This window comes from Anolis carolinensis, unplaced genomic scaffold, assembly GCF_035594765.1.
Source record: "Anolis carolinensis isolate JA03-04 unplaced genomic scaffold, rAnoCar3.1.pri scaffold_8, whole genome shotgun sequence".
Taxonomy (NCBI): domain Eukaryota; kingdom Metazoa; phylum Chordata; class Lepidosauria; order Squamata; family Dactyloidae; genus Anolis; species Anolis carolinensis.
In genome coordinates, this window is record NW_026943819.1 from 10,169,589 (window position 1) to 10,191,197 (window position 21,609).

The 21,609-nt window shown below is 40.5% G+C and overlaps 1 protein-coding gene across 4 annotated transcripts in view; it reads left to right on the top strand.

Moving 5' to 3' along the window:
- The window catches only part of dpysl2 (dihydropyrimidinase like 2), a 66,611-nt gene that overhangs the window by 15,302 nt on the left and 29,700 nt on the right, over positions 1 to 21,609 (top strand). For 2 of the 4 annotated variants that reach the window (XM_016997205.2, XM_003227055.4), the window contains exons 2-3: positions 10,229 to 10,317; positions 14,259 to 14,443. In XM_016997205.2, the coding sequence (XP_016852694.1) occupies positions 10,229 to 10,317; positions 14,259 to 14,443 (274 nt within the window). Of the gene's footprint in view, positions 1 to 461; positions 916 to 10,228; positions 10,318 to 14,258; positions 14,444 to 21,609 lie in introns of those variants that run through there. The other 2 variants (XM_016997206.2, XM_003227054.4) reach the window with 2 other exon arrangements.

The following is a 21,609-nucleotide window of genomic DNA, read 5'->3' on the forward strand; positions in this document are numbered from 1 at the left end:
TTTGTGTCTAGTCTAAATAAAACATCCCATGCAAGGTTGTGATGCAGAGATCACAACCTTAAATTGCCTGGAGTTATGCAACACCCAAAAAGGCAAGATTTTGTAATTTTGGGATGCCACCCTGCAAGGATTGCAGTCCTTTCTGTCTCTTCCTTTTGACACTGCAGCATCCCATTGATGGGACCAAGTGGGCGTGGCCTTCGCGCGCATTCCAGAGCCCTGATTCGCTTGGCCTTTCAGCTCACGGCGAGCGCGCCCCTCCAGGCTGCAGCTCGGCTCTCAGTGGCTTAACTCCATTGCGCCACTTTACATCTCCGCGTTCCGCTCGCTTCTCATTGGACGAGCGCCGGGCTCTATTTGCATAAAACGGGCGGCGGCGGCCAATGGGGTTCGTTCGCAGCAGAAGCCGCCCGGCTCTTCCTCGCTCTGGGCGTGGCGGGAGGCGCATGCGTAGTGGCGCTTCCCTTGTGCCCGGGCTTTGATTGCTGGAGAGGAGCCTGCTTTGCTTCTGCTGCTGCCTCTTCTTTTTCTCCCGCCTGAGGACTGGGCTGGGTTTTGCAAAGCGGAGGGAAGACAAGGCGACGCGGGTTTTTCCTCTCTTGCAGGCAGCATTATCATTTTTGATCTGTGTTTTGCTAGCGCATTTTTTTTGTAAAAACAATATTATTTTTTGCAAAAGTGAACTTGTTTTTGTTGCTTTCTTAAAAAAGCAAATCGGACGATTCTTTTGTTCCACTTTTATTATTTTTTTGCAATAGCCAGCACCCTTAGAAAGGCAAGGGAAAGGTGTTTTCCCCCCCTAATTTTTAATTATTTTTTATTTTGGAGACAAAAAAAGAGGGCTTTGTTGAGTGGGAGGTGCAGAGAGGCAGAAAGATGTCGTATCAAGGCAAGAAAAATATCCCACGCATCACGGTGAGTCCACCCAAAAGAAAAACAATAAAAATAAATATAAAGTAATATAATTTATTATTTTTTATTACAGGAATAATAGTAATAATAATAACAGTGGGAGCAAGGGCTGGAGTTTGCATCAGATCCCCTTTGTGGATTGCTTTTTGTGTGTCTGCAGGAGGAAAAAAAACCTTGCAATGCATCTTGCAAGGAACTCAAAGCTGCATTGGATGCAAATGAGCAATTCATTTGTACATGTGTTGAACATGGATGGGGCTTACAATAGATGCTCAGGAAGGAACAATGGTTGCCTTGAAGCGGATGCAGATCTGCCTGGCTTTCTTCTTTCTCTGGTCTCAGATGGATTTCAGGCTTGATCATGGCTGCCTTTCATCAGATCACAGCCATTACATGGGGCTGTTTGGCACTTTCAGACCCCAAGATCCAAGGGGGTGCTGGGCAGAGGATGGGAAGAATGCAATAATATCTCCCTATCAAGCTATATAATAGATATTGCATGATACATGTATATATATGTATGTTGGGCACAATATATGCCTGGATTTCTACTGCTAGATATTGCATGCTGCATATATACAGTACATATATGTGTGTTGGACACAATATGTGCCTGGTTTTCTACTGCTAGATATTGCATGCTGCATATATACAGTACATATATGTGTGTTGGACACAATATATGCCTGGTTTTCTACTGCTAGATATTGCATGCTGCATATATACAGTACATATATGTGTGTTGGACACAATATATGCCTGGTTTTCTACTGCTAGATATTGCATGCTACATGTGTTTTAGACACAATATGTGCCTGGATTTCTACTGCTAGATATTGCATTCTACATGAGTTTTAGACACAATATATGTCTGGATTTCTACTGCTAGATATTGCATGCTACATATATACAGTACATATATGTGTGTTGGACACAATATGTGCCTGGTTTTCTACTGCTAGATATTGCATGCTACATGTGTGTTAGACACAATATATGCCAGGATTTCTACTGCTAGATATTGCATGCTACATATATACAGTACATATATGTGTGTCGGACACAATATGCGCCTGGTTTTCTGTTGCTAGATTTTGCATCCTACATATATGTGTGTTGGACACAATATATGCCTGGATTTCTACTGCACAGAAGCTATCTTCTACTGAAACCAATAATTACACACTCTATATATATGTATATATAGGTCCCTCAAGCTATATATATTCATACAGTGTGCAAGATATGTGTGTAGACAGGGTGGGCCAAAAGTCACAAAGGGGCTTTCCATATTCAGTCGTGGCATCCTATACAATATATATATATAGGAAGTAAGTGTACATTATATGAAAAAAATCAAGTCGTGTTTAAAGACGTCTAATACCATAGCATGCTATACAGTATGTATAGGAAATGTATATGTAAGTTAGTCGTGAAAAGCTCAGATCTGAATAAATGTTGTAACAATACTATAGCATCACATACACCACATACATATACATACATACACAAACAAGCAATAAATGTGCATTATGTGTGAAAAATCACCTCTCAGTTAAATGGCATCCAATACCATAGCATCATATACAGTATTTATCAGACCCCTTTGTGACTTTTGATCCATCCTATGTATAGATCTATACATATATAAAGATAAAGCAGGGTATAGACATAATAATAATAATGATAATATATGAATATACATAGTGTGCAACGTTTGATTTCAGGAACAGACAACTTCTGGGAAAATCCATGCATGTTTCCAATCCTGGGGGGAATAGGTTTTTTTTTTGGTTTGCCTTATTATTTTTAACATACAATCAGTGGCATCATAGACAGAATACATAGGAAATAAATGTACCATACCTGTGAAAAATCGTGTCTTGGTAAATGGCGTCCAGTACCATAGCATCACATGAAGTGAGATATTTATGTTGGCTATTATTGATTTATTTTGCTGTTTCTGCATTTTTTGTATTTTGCGTGTTGCACCTTTGAGTGCTGTGTAATCCTCGCCGTGTCCCTCTGGGAGATGGTGGCGGGGTATAAATAAAGTTTTTTTAATTATTATTATTATGTACATCATAGCATATTGTGTATAAATCAAAACCCTTTGTGGCTTTTGACCTAACCCATCTGTCTGTCTATATAGTGTGTATATGCACGTATCTATATGAATTTATATCTATATCTATATGTGATTATACATATAGTGTGCAATTTTTGATTTTAGGAGGAAGCAACTTCTGGGAAAATCTATGTTTCTGATTTTGCATTGGGTGTGTGTGTGTATGTGTGTTGATTTTCCTTCTTTTTAATGTGGAGCCAGAGGCAAGCTCCCTTTCAAGAAGCCTTGGCCAAGGCGGCCCCACCCACACCCCATTGCTTTTTTGGATGAAGGCAAAATTAAAAGCACCAAGTGAGTTGGCATTTCCCATGGGCACCCCCATTGACGCCCCTTTTTCTGATACAAAGGAGCCTGAAAGATGGGTCTATTTTTCCCTTCTGCCCCCCACTTCTTGCAGGAGGCGATGGTGCAGGAGAGGAGCAGATGGAGGCTGCCTGGTTGGATCTATTCAGCCTTGCTTTCTTTTCCTCGGCAAGAAAACATCCTTGTATGGGGAAAGTGGGGGGAGTAGGGGAGAGAAAAGGGCAGGGATGGAGCTCTTATTCATACCAGAGACCCCCGCCCTCCTGCTCCAAATTCTCCCATCTCGATTCAAAAGGAAATTGGGTGCATTTATGTCTCTTCTCTGGAAGGATCCCCGCTTCTCTTATCTCTCTCTCCCTGCCCCCCAATTTTGTGCTCATCGTATCTTCAGTCTTGCAGGGATTCCTCTGGGAGAAGGAAAGGGAACAGTTACATAAAAGTCCGCCATTCATTATGGAAGGACCTGATTGTCATGTGCAGCAGACCACACAGCAAACGGTGCAGCGGCTGAGTGGGATCATAATAGACCTCCATAGATGTACCAGTGCCATGCTTCTTGGTGCCAAATGTTCCATTCCCACCCCTTGTTACATTTAGGTGGCACATCCCGACCTGCCAAGCCTTTTTTGTTTTGTTTTGTCTATTACAGCTGATTTGGAAATCGGTTTTTGTTCAGTGTCTCAGACTGCTGAGTTGGACAGTAGTCTTATCTCTTTTGTATACCTCCCTTTGCTCTTTTCATAGGTGGACGGATTTCAGAAAATATTATTTTCCCTCTATCTATCTATCTATCTATCTATCTATCTATCTTTAAACCACTGACAAAGGCTTTGGGAAGGATGAATCTGACACAGCTCGACATTGATTGCAGGCCTTTCGGGTGTTTTTATTAATTTGCCGGATGAGTAAATCGCACAAGAATAGTAAATCGTGTTCTAAGCTAATGGAGGAGAATGGATACGGTTTGGTTTTGTTTCGGTGTGTAAACCTAGGAAAGCTCTGCAGGGTTAATGGTGTTACAACAATGGAAAAGAACTGGGCACGTGACGTACTGTGCACCGAGGCCAGTTTTGCCAGAAGCAACATTTCTCCGTCCAACAATTAATAGAAGCATGGGATTGTAAAGCCTGGTTGGAGTTTGAATTCTCTTTGTCCAGTGACCTTCAACCTCCCAACTTCACATTTTCCTTTTAGCTTGAACACAGCTTTGATTCGATTTTTTATGTTGGCCTTTTTTTGTGTTCCAAGAATATTTGCCTGGATTACTCTTCCTTTCCTTTTCAATGTCAAAACATAAGGCTCACGGTGGTGGTCCATTCTGTTTTGCCTCCAGACATGATTCAGATATGGGTTTCAAGGCACTATTTGAAGACCACAACCTCCTGAAATACAGAAGGCTCTGGCAGATTCAACGCTCTTAAGAGACTAGCTCGCATAATCCAGATTAGCAGCATGTTTATGCCACACTGTAGACGTGACAAGCTGCACTGTTTTTAGAAATGGCCGTAGAGATATTTTCCCATAGAGTAGTATTGGAATTCTGTTTGTCTTCCACATGTTTTGGTTTCAAATCACATTGAGTCCCATTCTTACAACAAAGATAGGATATAAATAAAATGGTTGGTCAGTTAACTACAACTCCCACAATTCCTTCTTTATGTCTAGGCATGGCAGATGGGATTGATGCAAATAGTCGGTAGTCAATTTGGATCTTGATCCAGATGGCCAGGTACAAATAAATATAATACTAGTTTAATGTGAGTTTTCTAGGCTGTATGGCTATGTCCCAGAAGCATTCTCTCCTGACGTTTCGCCCACATCTAATGGCAGACATCCTTACAACCTCTCTGAGAATGCCTGCCATTGATGTGGATGAAACCTCAGGAGAGAATGCTTCTGGAACATGGCCATACAGCCTGGAAAACTCACAGCAACCCAGGAATTCTGGCCATGAAAGCCTTCAACAACACATAATAATATTAGATCAAAACATCTGGAGACCCAAATGGACCCTTCAGCACAATTAGCTGAGTTAGCTAAAAAGGAATTCTGACAAGGGGCATTGCAATACTCTTAAAATATTTCGCGTTGTGGTTCAGAAGAGGAACACAATCTCTTTTTTGATTTGCCAAATGGCAAAAGCAGATATACTTGAGTTAAATCCAGTATGGAAGGTTTCAGATGAACCCAAGAGAAACATCAGTGGTAGGATCAATTTGAAAATAGGTCTAGATCCAAACCTCAAGAAGAAGACAATATGCCCTGCCTCTTTCTGATCAGTGACAAACATCTGGAGCATGTTTGTAAATATTATTAAATTTGTTTAAATCATATTGAAAACAATGTCCTTTGGGGAAACACCACAGGGATGTTAATGCTTCCCTATGCTATTCAAAGCATATATATACAGTAGAGTCTCACTTATCCAAGCTAAACGGGCCGGCAGAAGCTTGGATAAGCAAATATCTTGGATAATAAGGAGGGATTAAGGAAAAGCCTATTAAACATCAAATTAGGTTATGATTTTACAAATTAAGCACCAAAACTTCATGTTATACAACAAATTTGACAGAAAACATAGTTCAATACGCAGTAATGTTATGTTGTAATTACTGTATTTACGAATTTAGCACCAAAATATCATGATATATTGAAAACATTGACTACAAAAATGGCTTGGATTATCCAGAGGCTTGGATAAGCGAGGCTTGGATAAGTGAGACTCTACTGTGTGTGTGTGTGTGTGTGTGTGTGTGTGTGTATATATATTTGGCTGGAGTTACAATTTAAAAATGTACCTGTTCCAACCAACTTATAAATTCAACTGAAAAACAGACTGACAGAACCTATCTTGTCAATAACTTTGGGACTGCCTGTACATTTCAGCTTCAACTGAATGTCTTGGCCAAGCATTTTGTGACTTCTTATGAGGAATGGAAATGCTCTCAGTCATACATTGCAGCATGCTGCCATGTGAATGATCACAACTCTGTTAAAATGTGTACTTAGGGTATGGCAGGAGGGTGAATATAAAGTGCCACATATTATGGAAGAACTTGGAAAACTTCATTGCTGCTACTGGTTGAGTATCCCTCATCTGAAATGCTTGGGATGAGAAGTGTTCTGGGACTCAAATCTAAACATGAAATTCAGACATATTTCACATATACCTTTACCCTTGGCCTTGGGGTAATGTTTGCACAGTTTTTTTGAATGAAACAAAGTTTGTGTGCACTGAACCACCAGAAAGCAAAGGCGTTTCAATCTCAGATACTTCCATACACACTAAGTATTTGGGGTTTTGGAATTCCAGATACTCAACCTGTACTTTGCATAAGGATGACTTTTTGGCTCAAAAGTCCATTGCTTATCTCTACAAGTTGAGAAATGTGATAGAGCAATGGTTAGCTCATTGACTTAGTTATTGTTGATATATGTTGGAATTAAAGGAGAAGCAGACAGGTATAATAAACCTGTCTATGGCCCTGAGTGTGTTTTGTAGAGACGTGGGTCCATCTTGGTTTCCCCATTCTTCTCTCCCTGGGTTTTTTTTTTGGCCCAAAATATATAAATTCCTGCTCCTAGAATGCTGAAGTACTGTACCAATAATATAGCATTTGCATTGAAATACAGCATAGGGGCCTTCCAGGCTCTTTTACAACAGCAGTGAAAGTAGATATCTGGCCACTTCCATTTTTCTTCTTCTCTATTAATGATTTTGTGGCTGGTGCATCTTCCAGTAGGACGTTGGGTTGGAAAACTAATGCAATTGGCTCATCTTTCCATTAGAGGACTTGTTAACATGATCTAGGATGAGGTTGATGCTCAAGTAAGTATGTAGAGATGTATTTCCCCCTTGTTTTTACTGAATGTGAGAATCAGAATGGAGTTGCAGTTGCTCACTCAAGCCATGCCCTTTTGCTACCATGTTTGTTAACAAGTGAATGAAAAATTAGGGTTGCCGAAGGGACAGCATGCACCTAGCTTCTGTATCCTTAATGGTGATGTACAAGAGTGATTTTCAGCAGGTGTTGTTTGTCCTACAACTGATTGTCTACTACATGACTATTAAAGCTATGTTTTCACTCTGGCAACCCTAGGCTTAACACATATGTTGCGACTCTTATGTAACCCATAAGCCTTGACCTAGCTGGGTTCCTGGTTGCAAAAAAGTACCCTGCAAATTCAGAATCCTTTGTCACAAATGCTTGAGAAGACTAGCTATAGTGGGTCCACTTCCACCCATGCAGTTGTTCCACATGTAGAGAAGGACTCCTGCTCACAACTAATACCTACTATGGGCCTGTTATAAATTACTGTAAGAAGCCGTCCACGTCTGGGATTAAGAGGAAGGACTTCAAGTTCAGAGGAGGTCATGTTGGCTGAAGAAGGAGGATCCACTGGGCCCTGAGGCCACATATTCCGCTGTTGAACAGCTCTGATTTTACAACATGAGTTTGTCAGGATCCACTCTACTACTTGCTTCCCAATAAGCATGTATGTTTGTAGGTCCAAGAAAAAAGTTTATTTTCAGTGATAGCCTCTGGAATGTGGAACTCATTCACAGGTCTTTTGGAAAGGCACATTGCTTCCCCTTTTTATACTGGAGGAATTCTTTCATCTTGCTGAAAAATATGAACATACTGTATGTAGTTTCTTTTGTCCCAATCCAGTGTATTGTGTGGTTTGCAGTGGTTCTCCGCAGTGTCAGGAAGATACCTTGCATATGCGTACATGAAATACATGTATGCAATTGGTTGTTGTGTGTTTTCCAAGGTTGTGTGTTGTTGTGTGTTGTGAGGTATAATATATAATATATACCTCACAACCGCTGAGGATGCCTGCCATAGATGTGGGCGAAACGTCAGGAGAGAATATTTCTGGAACATGGCCATACAGCCCAGAAAACGCACAACAACCCTGTGATCCCAGCCATGAAAGCCTTCGACAACACATGTGTGCAATTTCTTATAGATCAGGCATGGGCAAACTTTGGCCCTCCAGGTGTTTTGGATTTCAACTCCCACAATTCCTACCAGCCTACCAGCCTGTGATAGATAGATTTGTTTATTGATTAGTCCTCTGACCATACCAACAGTAAAAGACAAAGGGCAGGTATACAAAGACACAATAAACACAAATCCCTATCCTAACATTCTTGTAATCTATATATATAAAAGAGTGATGGCATCAGGGCAGCGGACAAAACAACAAAACTACAGGCCCCCCAACCTCGAAATTTGACAACACAACCCATCATTCACGGCTCTAGGTTGATACAACAAAAAGAAAAGAAAAATAAAGTCCTAATTACAGGGAGAGGAATAATAGTTTTTATCCAATTGCTGCCAGTTAGAAGGCTAAGCTCCACCCACTTGGTCTCCTAGCAACCTACTCAGCCCAGGGGACAGGCAGAGTTAGACCTCACTTAGGCCTCTTCCACACTGCCTATAAAACACAGATTATCTGATTTGCACTGGATTATATGGCAGTGAAGACTCAAGGCCCTTCCACACAGCTATATAACCCATTTATAATGGACTTAATGTCAGGGGAAAAGCTTTACCCTTTACCTTAACTACCACCAATTCCTCAGTACTTTATTTCCCACACCACCATACTTTGCCACAGCAACGCGTGGCCGGGCAAAGCTAGTAGTTTACTAAAATACATTTAGGCACTTAAAACATGATTAAATAATAAGTTTGCAATATCTGATCTAAGGCAACTTTCCTCTTTTGTTGACAGTTTTTTTCTCGTCTCATAACTTTATTTGAAATAGGTTATGGTAGTAATGGCTTGGTTCTTTTATTTCTTAAAAATGAATATTATAACTCTGGAAAGCAGAATTTGATTCACTGCTTTGGTAACATTGGGCAAGTCACATACTCTCACCTCTAGGAAATTCTTGGATAGGTTTGCCTTAGAGTCAGCATGTATCAGAATTGATTTGAAGGCACACAACAACTTCATATAATACATTATAGGGCTGTTCAAATAATATAGTAAGAAATTATTAACATAGTTAACTAAATCATAACTATTTAACAGTTTTGGCAATTAAACATAAGAGTGTTTAATAAAGCTGTAGCATGAAACGTAAAATGAAACAGACACCGCAAACTAAAAACCAAGCATTTGTCTTCTGCAGTGTATTAATCCTGGGATTTATAGTTTGGCATACTTTGAGAGAAAAGGCTCAAGACCTTATAAAACTACAATGATTCCCTAGCAATGAGCTATGGCTGTTAAACCAGTTCAAAACTGCAGCAGTCCTACAGTATAGATGCAATCTGTTGGTAGAACTGTTTTAATTGTAATATACAGTAGCTACAGAAGAAGGTAGAGTGTATGTATCCAATTTAAACATTTCTAGAATTGAATTAAAAGGGCGTATTTGTGTTGTGAGTCCATGGCAACAGACTTGTGGTCAGTTTCTTGAAATAAGCCAAGTGATGATTTTAACTTCTGTGGGTGACTGTTTTAAAAAGTTAAATTACAAGCACATCCTCTTATGGAAAACCGTTACTTTTCCTCCACTCAAAGCAGTGTGTGTTGCTTTGTGGTTTCCAAGTCTTGAGAAGATTTTATTTTAATTGGTGTCGGTGCAGCTTAATAAAACAGGTTGGCACACCCTGGGAATGTAACCTCATTTCTTTTACTAGGCGACGTTTCCTTTGCTGCCAGCTGCATTGATGAAAGGAGGGTGTCTGAGGTTCTGAAGCTGCATTTAATCTTTCCAGATGAAAATGCAGCAGTTGACTTGTTTATATACAAGACGTCCTTTGAATAATTCAAAGAGAGATTTCTCCTGTCGCCCTTGTTTGTTCTGCCGCTTCACGCAGTCGTCCCAGAAATATATTGTTTGATGTCTCTTTGTTTCAGAGCGATCGCCTTTTGATCAAGGGTGGCAAAATAGTCAATGATGACCAGTCGTTCTATGCAGACATTTACATGGAAGATGGGTTAATAAAGTAAGTACCGACTGATGTTGTTTATGTAGTTGGATTGTACTATCTGAAAATGCACAGTGTTATGAAATGAATTCCAATGGGCCATTTGCAAAGCAAGGATTGGAGTATAACTTTGGAATGTGGGATGCAATAGGACTGGACCCACCACCAACCCTAACCAGTGTAACCAGTGGTTGAGATATTATGGGAGCAACTGTTCAAGAATATCTGGAGGAATATGAGAAGCTACGGGGTGATCTACATTTGGCTCAGAGCCACATTTGATCCATTGGCTGGTATTCCTCGTTCCTCTAAATAACTGTTTCTATATTAATGTTATTAATATATTATTAATTATCAATATATTATATTAATAATAATAATAATAATAATAATTTTATTTTTGTACCCCGCCACCATCTCCCCATCTCGGGGCGGCTTACAGATATAAAATCAGCATACAGTGATATCAAAATACAAAAACACACAAATAAATTTAAAAGGCATTAAAAATCACAATCATTATAAAACACATGAAAAGCACAGCAATAAAAACATAAAATGAGCTGGGCAAAGTGCACTGAGTGGAACTTGTAAACAAGAAGGAACTTAAGGTGCTACAAGGTCATGGGAAGAGCCTTAAACTGGGGTGAACTCTGAGGCTATGTCAAGGAGTTAACCAGCAGGTACAACTGGTCAGAAGAAACCGCTAGTATAAGGGTTTAGCATACAGTGGGCGGTACTTCTTCTTCTTAATATATTAATGTTATTAATGGTGGTGGTGCAGTGTGTTAAAGCACTGAGCTGCTGAACTTGCAGACCGAAAGGTCCCAGGTTCAAATCCCGGGAGCGGATTGAACGCCCGCTATTAGCCCCAGCTCCTGCCAACCTAGCAGTTCGAAAACATGCAAATGTGAGTAGATCAGTAGGTACCGCTCTGGCGGGAAGGTAAGGGCGCTCCATGCAGTCATGCCGGCCACATGACCTTGGAGGTGTCTACGGACAACGTCGGCTCTTCGGCTTATAAATGGAGATGAGCACCAACCCCCAGAGTTGGTCACGACTGGACTTAACGTCAAGGGAAAACCTTTACCTTTACTTATATTAATGTTGAGAAACTTTTGAGTTGTCCATCTTTGACTGCCAAGAACTCCTGAGAATTCGGATCTGAAACATTTGGAAGACCAGTCCCCACCTTCAGTTTATATATTAGGATTGTCATGAGTTGGAAATGACTTGACAACGCTTAAGGACATGGATCAAATTGCCATTGATGTCAAACTGATACTGATTTTCCTTGAACTCTCCTACTATTGGAGGAAGCAACCTTCTCAAGCCTCCCCTAGTTGATGTTTGTTTTATATTGTGTCAGTTTATATTCTGAAGTATATGTCTATCTAGTTTGCAGTTACCTCATCTCTATATACCTAAAATAGTGGGAGGAGCTGCAGGTCATGTGACTGCTCATTGATGGTTTAGAACAGGGGTCCCCAAACTTTTTAAACCGGGAGCCAGTTCACTGTCCCACAGACTGTTGGAGGGCTGGACTATAGTTTTTTTTTTTAAAGAAAAACTATGAACAAATTCCTATGCACACTGCACATATCTTATTTTGAAGTAAAAAACAAAACAAAACGGGAACAAATGCAGCCTTGATGTTAATAATAATCATAATCATAATAAAAATAATAAAGAGGGTTGGAAGAGACCTCTTGGGCCATTTAGTCCAACCCCCTTCTACCTTTGTGCACCAAAAGCACAAGCAAAGCACCCCTGACAGATGGCCACCCAGCCTCAATGTTGTTAATAAAAATAATGATGATGATGATAATAATAATAATAATAATAATAATAATAATAATAATAATAATAATAATAATAAATCACACAGTGCTAAATGCTTGGGAAGTGTTTAACTTGTGATTTTGTGATACAAAATCCAGCATATACATCTCGTTTGCTGTGTCATACTGTGTCCATCTGTCAGTAATAATAATAATAGTAAAGAGGGTTGGAAGAGACCCCTTGGGCCATTTAGTCCAACCCCTTTCTGCCTTTGTGCACCAAAAGCACTAGCAAAGCACCCCTTAATAATTATTAATTAATTAAATAATTAAATAATAATTAAAATACCATTAGAAACAAGCAAAGCTTTGGAAGGCGCGCCTTCCTCAGCGGAAGAGGAGGGAGCCACCGTCACCGTGGGGGGCCGGGTAAATGGCTTCGACGGGCCGCATGTGGCCCCCGGGCCTTAGTTTGGGGACCCCTGATTTAGAACGTTCAGTTTTAAAAAGGATGACAGTTAGAGAAGTCAGTTGAGCCTTGAGCCTGTTAGAAGTCAGTGTTGAGCCTTGAGTCAGCTTGAGTATAGAAGTCTGTTAGAGCGCAGAAGGCAGTATAGGAAGTTATAAAACTGTTGAGGCTTATGTTTTCTTTGAAGGTAAACTCTTATTGAATAGAGCTGTCCAAAGCAATAGAGTTTATGAAGAGACTATTAAAGTTTATAAGTTTAAGATACAAACTCTACTAGTGATTCCCAAAGTGGGCGCTATCGCCCCCCGGTGGGCACGGGAGCGATCCAGGGTGGCGGTGATGGCACCTAGTAGGACACAGGGGCGGGGCCAGGGGAGGGGCGGGGCCTCTTCCCAAGAGCCCGAGACGGGGCTGAGCCTCTGTATACCTCCCCTTAGGCACCTGTTAGAACATGGGGGTGGGGTATAGAGGTTCAGCCCCGTCTGGCACTTGAGAAGCAATCCGGATTAATCTGTGCCCTGACAGATGCACATTCTGTCTTCATGTGAAGGGTGAATACACCTGATGAATGCAGAAGCCCATGCTCCAGCGTGGGAAGAACGTTACTGATGGACAACTTTGAGCTTCCATATTCATTATGCATATATGTGACTCACTTAAGCATGCCCTCTATGTATGGATGTCTTCTTTGCAGGATAGATTGAAAGAATTGGGATGGGTAACTCAATATGTTAGTCTGTCATAGCCAGAACAACCAAATGAGATGTATAAAATGAACATATTTACTGTATCACTTACTTCCAGTGGTTCATTAACTGCATACCCATTTTAGGAACCTGAAAAAGTGGCATTTAGTCCATAAAAGGTCCATGCCACTGTAAATTGGTCAACATTTTGTGGTATTTTCTGGCTCTTCCAGAAGGCCTTTGATGATTGACCCTTGTAGGTTTGACCTATTTGCCCACTTAGCATAGACCCATAGGTTTGCCTTCTCAGTATTACATTTAATTGCACTTTAACGACTATGTCAGCTGGGCAACTACCCGTCCCTGATGATTTTGACATATTTTGCACTTTGGCCCTGATCCGTGAACTCAACTCATGTTTTTAACACCTTATTAATATGTTGACCTTTTATGATTGTTTTTATCAATTACTGTTGTTTTATTGTTGATTGATTTGTTTTATTGCTTTGTTTGCTTTTATATTGTTGTGTCTGGGCATGGCCCCATGTAAGCCACCCCGAGTCCCTTCGGGGAGATGGGGCAGGGTATAAGAATAAAGTTGTTGTTGTTGTTGTTGTTATTATTATTATGCTCCTTCCAGCTCTGCTCTTTGAAAGGAAGATAATGCATGGAGCATATATGTCTGGAACATAGATACCATAGAAATTTATTATTATCCAGTTCTACTGGAATTTCTATAGCTAGGAGCCTACTCCACCTTTGAGATTTATGCAAGCATGTTTATTTAGTGATTGAAATGATGTGGCAGAGCAGATGTGATACGCTACTTTTTATCTTCCCTGGGGTGGAAATGAATGGCTCAATTCATGCGATCCCATGATTGCTGGGAAGTTCTAGAAGTAAGGCTGGTGCAGCTGTGGCCGGGGAGCTTATGAAAGTTTAGAGGCAGACGTGGCCTTGTGCTTGAATTTGGCAATAAATTACAGCTTCTGTGTGTGACTTTGCCTCAATATGTCTTCTCAGACAAATAGGAGAGAATCTGATTGTGCCGGGGGGAGTGAAGACGATTGAAGCCCACGGACGGATGGTGATCCCTGGAGGAATCGATGTCCACACTCGCTTCCAGATGCCGGACCAAGGAATGACCTCTGTCGACGACTTCTTCCAAGGAACAAAAGCTGCTCTGGCTGGAGGCACCACTATGATCAGTAAGACGGTTTGATAATTTCTACGGCAAACAAGGAAAAAATCCTTGTATTGAAGATTGGACAAATATCACCTTTATATACATATAGTTACTTACGATGACCCTAAGACAGGCATGGGTAAAGTTAGGCCCTCCAAGTGTTTTGGACTTCAACTGGTAGCTGGTTGTGATTTCTGGCCTGCTTTTCATGCTGTAAGTCATGGATCTCACAGATGTACAGATCTTTGAGATGTAATGCTACTCCTTTCCTCTTTGGTGTATTTCTTTGCAGTATTGAAGTTGTTATTGTTATATGCTACCAAATTTATTCTGCTATACGGCGACTCTATTATAGGGTTTTCTTAGCAAGGAGAGGCGCACCATTGTCTTCTTCTGGAAAGTGTGACTTGCCCAAGGCCATCCAGTGGCTTTCTATGACCAAGTGAGACATTGAATCTTGGGATCCCAGACTTCTTGTCCAACTGAGTCGACTTATTAAATATTATCTTATATTTTTGCTGGTGGAGAGATGGCCTTTCAAGGTCACCTGGGGGATTATGTGACTCCCTACCCTTCTTAAGTTGCCCATCCATGAACTGTATGTTAAGATCCAAGTTGTGAGCCTACTGTCCAGCATTTTCAAGTTCCTGATGAACCATCAGTTGAAACTGGAGAGCAACTTTGCTGCAGTTGTCTTTGGCATTATGGTTTTGGAAGGTCTTGGTCGCTCCCTAGAACCTGAACTAGATATCCTGAAGGCAGCTAAACCTCTTCTCATAAAACCTTCAAGCACTCCTCTGTAGTAGCAATAGGACAAGCCACTGCAGGTTTGTTGGTGGCCTAGATTAACCATGTTGGACTCGAGCTTGTATGTTTGCAAGTATTGCTTTAGTGCTAGGATTCTAGTGGGATCCTTTAAAAAAAAAGCATTCATCTCCTTTGGTTTGTAGCGAGTCTTTCCTCTTAGGCCAGAAGACATCAGATGTTGATGTTTCCAGGATACATCAATTTTTGCTTTTATTGCTACTGTTACTAACTACTGTATTTATTTACTATGACTCGTGTTGCACTTTCATTACATTTTCAGGATTTAAAAACAACATAGATTGCTCTTGTGGCAGTGTTTTTCTAAAGCTTTCTGGTACATAAACAAAGATCACAATGTATGCCAGTCCAGATGAATCAATCCTGTCTTTTTCAGTGAATCCAGTAGTATGGCAGAAAATGATAGCAGGACATGAACTAGAAATAGCTGCTGTATGGAGTATAAAAGGAGTTGGAAAATATGGCTCTGAAGAAAGAAGGTCCCACTGAGATCTGCTTTAAGCTTAGAGTGAGATCTGAACTTCAAAGTGTATCTCTCTGCACGAATTAGTGTAATATCCACTCGCTGGATTAAAATATTTAAACCTAATAGCAATCAATAGTGGGAGAAAAAGTCTTCTGATGGCATTGGGAGGCATGTCAAGAGTGTTTATGACTCTGAGAAAAAGAATATTTGCACAATCTCTCCTTCACTCCCAAGTTTCTCAGTAGTCAAAGGTCCCGTTCACATAACAGAATTATAGTACTATTATTCTACTTTAAGGGCATCCGGTGGCACAGTGTGTTAAAGCGCTGAGCTGCTGATCTTGCAGACCAAAAGGTTGCAGTTTCGAATCCGGGGAGGGGAATGAGCACCCGCTGCTAGCCCCAACTTCTGCCAACTTAGCAGTTTGAAAACATGCAAATGTGAGTAGATCAATAGGTACCGCTCCGGCAGGAAGGTAAGGGCGCTCCAAGCAGTCGTGCCAGCCACATGACCTTGGAGGTGTCTACGGACAACGCCGGCTCTTCGGCTTAGAAATGGAGATGAGCACCAACCCCCAGAGACGTACACGACTGGACTTAACGTCAGGGGAAACCTTTACAGTAGAGTCTCACTTACCCAACACTCACTTATCCAACGTTCTGGATTATCCAACGCATTTTTGTAGACAATGTTTTCAATACATTGTGATATTTTGGTGCTAAATTCATAAATACAGTAATTACTACATAGCATTACTGTGTAATGAACTACTTTTTCTGTCAAATTTATTGTATGACATAATGTTTTGGTGCTTAATTTATAAAATCATAACCTAATTTGATGTTTAATAGGCTTTTCCTTAATCTCTCCTTATTATCCAACATATTTGCTTATCCAACGTTCTGCCGGCCTGTTTATGTTGGATAAGTGAGACTCTACTGTACCTTTACTTATTCTACTTTAACTGCCGTGTTTCCATCTTATAGGATCCTGGGGTTTGTGGTTTAGTGATGCAGTGGACCTCCTTGGCTGGGAATCATTGCTACTGAAAAATATCCAGCTAGACAGAGATCAAAGTGAAGGATAGATCACCACAAAAACACATTGTTAAAATGAAGCTTCTTTGTCAGCTTTGTTGAGAAATACCTTTACATTTGGCTGTGAATTAATCCATAGAGGACCAAGCCCTATTCAGCAATGCTTCCTGTGCTATAATCCTTAACAGGATTGAATGAAATGTGTCTTGCGGATAGTGATGGCACGCTTTGCTTGGCTGACAACTGACAAGTGTTGGAATGACAATGTTATAGTTGCCCTCTTTTCTGCAGACGCAACGGGATGGCTGACCTAGATATTTTATTCCCTTCTAACTCAGTATATGACAGGAAGGATTTGGCATCTTTTCTGGAGCAGCACCCGCAATTAAATGCTTCATGCAATAATATATTAATCCCTCAGTTCCTGAAAACAGATCAGATTTTAATGCAAGCTTCTTTCATGCAAGAAGATGATAAACAATTTGTGACATCCTTGTTTTTGGTACCATTTCAGTGATGCAGTGGACGCAGTGAAATTTGGGACATTGTGTAAAATGGCATTGCTTGTCTTTGGATAGCTCCAAAATTGTATCAGAGCAGCTGGTGGGAGGGATAATATCGAGCAAAACAGTAGCACTAACTACTGTGAACACTAGCACACTTGTTTTGGAGACCGTTTCAGGACATTGGAAATTTCCATCCATGAAGATTCTGCTCATGGTAATCCATTGATGGAAGGGATGGCCCCTTCTGCTCCAATTCTTTCCTAGTTTGGTTATGGATTGGTCAAAAAAGGCTCTTTCTATAGCTTGGCCATGAAACCCACTAGTAATCCTGGGCAAGTTTCTCTCAGTAGAAGCCAGTGACAATCCTTTTCTTGCCACGAAAACCCTGTGATAGGTTGGAAATGACTTGAAGGCACACAAGAACCAACATCTTGAATTGAATTGGTTTGTTAGTTAAATTTATATTCTACCTTTTCTGCAAGGCTCTGTCATACATTTTTCAGAAAAAAATAGAACTGGAGAAATTTCTATCTTCTATATGATGTTATCTGATTTAGCCCATTTGGCTTAAATATAACAGTCAAGCACATTCAGTGATTTATATGGACATTATAATAAGGCCTTCATTGCCACTGAGTCCATTTCCGCTGGTCCAGAAATACAACCTTGTGCTCTGTGCAAAGTTTCAGAGAGGATTTCATCTGCAACTTAATCCATTTGAACTAGAAATTAAAGGGAGTTCCATTGGACACAATGCGTTAAACCTTTGTACCAGCTGAACTGCTGACCTGAAGACCTGAAGTTCAGAGGTTTGAATCTACGATGAGGTGAGCTGCCATCTGTCAGCCCCAGCTTCCCATGAGAGAAGCCTCCCACAGAGTGGTAACAGATCCGAGCATCCCCGGGCAATATTTTTGTAGACAGCCGATTTCCTCACACCAGAAGCAACTTGCAGTATATTCTCAATTCGCTTCTGACACGATAAAAAACAAGCAAACTAGAAATGCAGAAATTTGTCTTCAAACCCTTTTGCACGAAGTGTTGCAAGCAATGGTCCTTCCGTATGACCATTGGTTTATGGTCATTTTAACTGCTTTAAAATTACTTTTCTTTAAATGGGGAAACATAACCTTTGAAAAACTTTTATAATTATTGTTTTAAGTTGATTTTATTGTAAACCACCCTGAAATTCTGGAACCAAGGCTGGGATATAAGTATTTAAATAAATAAATTCAGGAATAAAGTGGTGTTGCTAGGGAGCTTTGCATGGATAATGTAACACAACCTCTGAGGATGCCTGCCATAGATGTGGGCGAAACGTCAGGAGAGAATACTTCTGGAATATGGCCATACAGCCTGGAAAACATACAACAACCCTGTGATCCCGGCCATGAAAGCGTTCGACAACATAGTGAAAGCTTGCTCTGTTTCCTCAAAACAAAAACCTGACTGCCTAGGAACCTGAAATGGTTTTTCCCAATATTTTGTGTGTGTGTTTTTCCCCACTTCTAGTGGTCATTGAGTGCATCTTGCGGTTGCTAAGGGTTCACTTTTCCTTCCAGACCCAACAAAATGGTTGTTGAATTGGGCTTCTCTCCCATTGAGCAGCTCTTGCAGACAAAAGCCAACCCTCTCTGCTCCTGTACATGTATTTACAACCAAGCTGTTTTCTCTTGAGCTCCGGCTTCAATCGCCAGCTCTGCCTTCAAAGCATTTCCTCTGGCTTTGAGATGATCTATTTAAAGTGCTTTTTTATTAGACAGCAGTGTCTGAATTAATTGAAAAAATGTTGCTTCGTCCCTCAATTCCTTCCTTCTTTCCTTCTCTTCCTCCTTCCTGTCTTTCTCCTAAGGTATAAAACATTAGTAAAAGCATATGGAAATGATGTTGGAGTGTTACTGAATCCATGTTCTCTTTCCTTTTGTGATTTTTGGAATATCATTTTGGCAACCGGAAGAAGTGATTAATGATCAGAAGTATTGTTTCATTATTCTGGTTTTAGGATTCGTGGTCCCCTTCTGTTTTTAATGCTTTGGGATCCAGGTTTAATCTCCCGTTTTTGTATTTTGGAACTGGTTAAGGGAACAAAATACCAGTGGCTCGTAAATAGCTGGGTCCAAGGAGGAAGACCTCATCTGTTTCCATTCACACCGCCTTTTCACTTGAATCTCATCCAATCCCTTTGTGAAAAGGAGATGGTTGCACTGGAACATCCAGACAGAAAAAAACACACCATACAGCATCATTGTTTCCTTGGATTCATCTATTTATTACTTTTTACTTAAAGTATTTCTGTGTTACTTCAAGCTCCTGAGGTGACTCACAAATAAAAACCAATTAAAGCAATGCGGGGATAAGAACACATTCAAAGGCTCTTTTAAAAACTCCTGAAAAAAATCTTAAATTACTCCCGTTTTGAAACAGTTAAAACCGCAATTTCAAATATTGGATTCCATGTGGAATAGCACTGTTTTGGCTGCCTGATGGAAGCTTAAAAGAAATGGGATCAATCCAATTTCTTTGGGTAGGGAGTTCCACAGTCCAGACTGGTTAATTAAACAGACCTTTTCTATATCTGCCATTATTACTGTATGGAATGTTATTGTATCACCATAAGGGACATGCTTCCAAGCAATTGGCATAATTTTAGTTTCAAAGGCTTCATGCCATTTGGAAGGGTTAGGAAATTGGTATGAAGCACGGAATTTCCATTGGTTGCCTTTTTTTCTTTCTATGGGTCATTGCCATTATAGGACCTAGTGGTACCTAATAGATCAGTGGTTCCCAACCTTTTTTTTTTTTGACCAGGGACTACTCTCCAACATTAGTACCAAAAGGGTTACGAATAAATTTTGGACAACTTTGGATTCGGTTTGGTTATTTGGGGTGCTGATTCAGAAAATTGCATTGGATAGACCACATCAGCTCTAGTTTCTGATACAGAGCATGCAATCCAGTAGTCACCTTCTGCTCACCTACAGAAAACCATATTTAATAATCTAGAGCTGATGCGGTCTATCCAATGCAATTTTCTGAATCAGCACTCCAGATAACCCCAGGAACAGGCCTGAAAACGAAGATATGAAGGCACCCCCGCTTCTACACGCCACATGGAATAGCTCCGTACGGGGGAGGGAGGAGGACAAGCAACAGTCAGGAGGCCTGTCTCGCCTTTCGTGGGTAGTCATCCTCTCCCTTCTTGACATCTGTGTTACCTCACGAGACTAGCTGCTGCCGTTGCTACGGTTTAAGTAACTGTGAGGCCACGGACCATATTTTAGTTCTTGGGGACCACTGGTGGTCCATGGGCCACAGGTTGGGAACCACTGTAATAGATGGCTATTTGCCATAGGCATTCATGGCCTGGGTTTAAGGGAGATGATGGCAGTCTTTATAATATAGTTCAGAGATACAATTATATTATTGCATGTTTCTTGCCCCAAGTTTCTCCCATGCAAATGCCCCAGTTCTACCCATGTAAATGTTTGCATGTATGTCCATCTCCTAGTTTAATTTTGTAGACCCATCTTTTGCAGCTCCCGATTCATGTTTAGGGTGGAAACCAGGCAGCTAGCTCTCGCTACTGACTTCAGTTATTTTTTTTTAAATGAAATGGTTTTTAAGAGGAAATTCATATCGGGACTCATTTTATCAGATCCTGGCAGGGCTGATGCTTTTGAGACCGAACCTTGTCTGCAAAGCAAAAATTTAGATATTTAAGAAACGCAAAAAAAAAAAAAAAGTTATTTGGTGAGATGGAGCGTAGATTATATCCACTAATAATTCAATGAACCTCTCAAAGAAATAATTTTCATATTTATAAATTAATTCCAACTTGCAGATTTTTGTCATGTGGTTGGCGCTTTGACCCAGCCTTTTTCTGTGCGTGAAGGAAAAGCAAGGATTATAATTAAGACTTATACTTAACAGCATTAAGCAGTTCTGTTACGAATCAATGAAACAAATTTCCTGCATGTTTTAATGATTAGCCAAATCTGCTTGCCCCTCCCTTCCTGTTTCTCTCTGTGTGTATATATATAGGGAGTATGGGTGTTTGCTATAGTCTATTAATGAATGTCAGGAAAAGGTGGATATGTAAAGCAGAAGCTGGAATATTTCAGGCAGAGAAAGAGAGAAAGGACAATGTTGCATATCAGCAGGATTGTAAAGAGAATGGCATACAATTTGAAAAATTACTCTCCAGATGTAGCTAGAGCAGGGGTCCTCAAACTTTTTAAGCCGAGGGCCGGTCCACAATCCTTCAGACTGTTGAGGGGACGGATTATCATTTGAAAAAAATACAAACAAATTCCAATGCACACTGCATATGTCTTATTTGTAGTGCAAAAAAAAC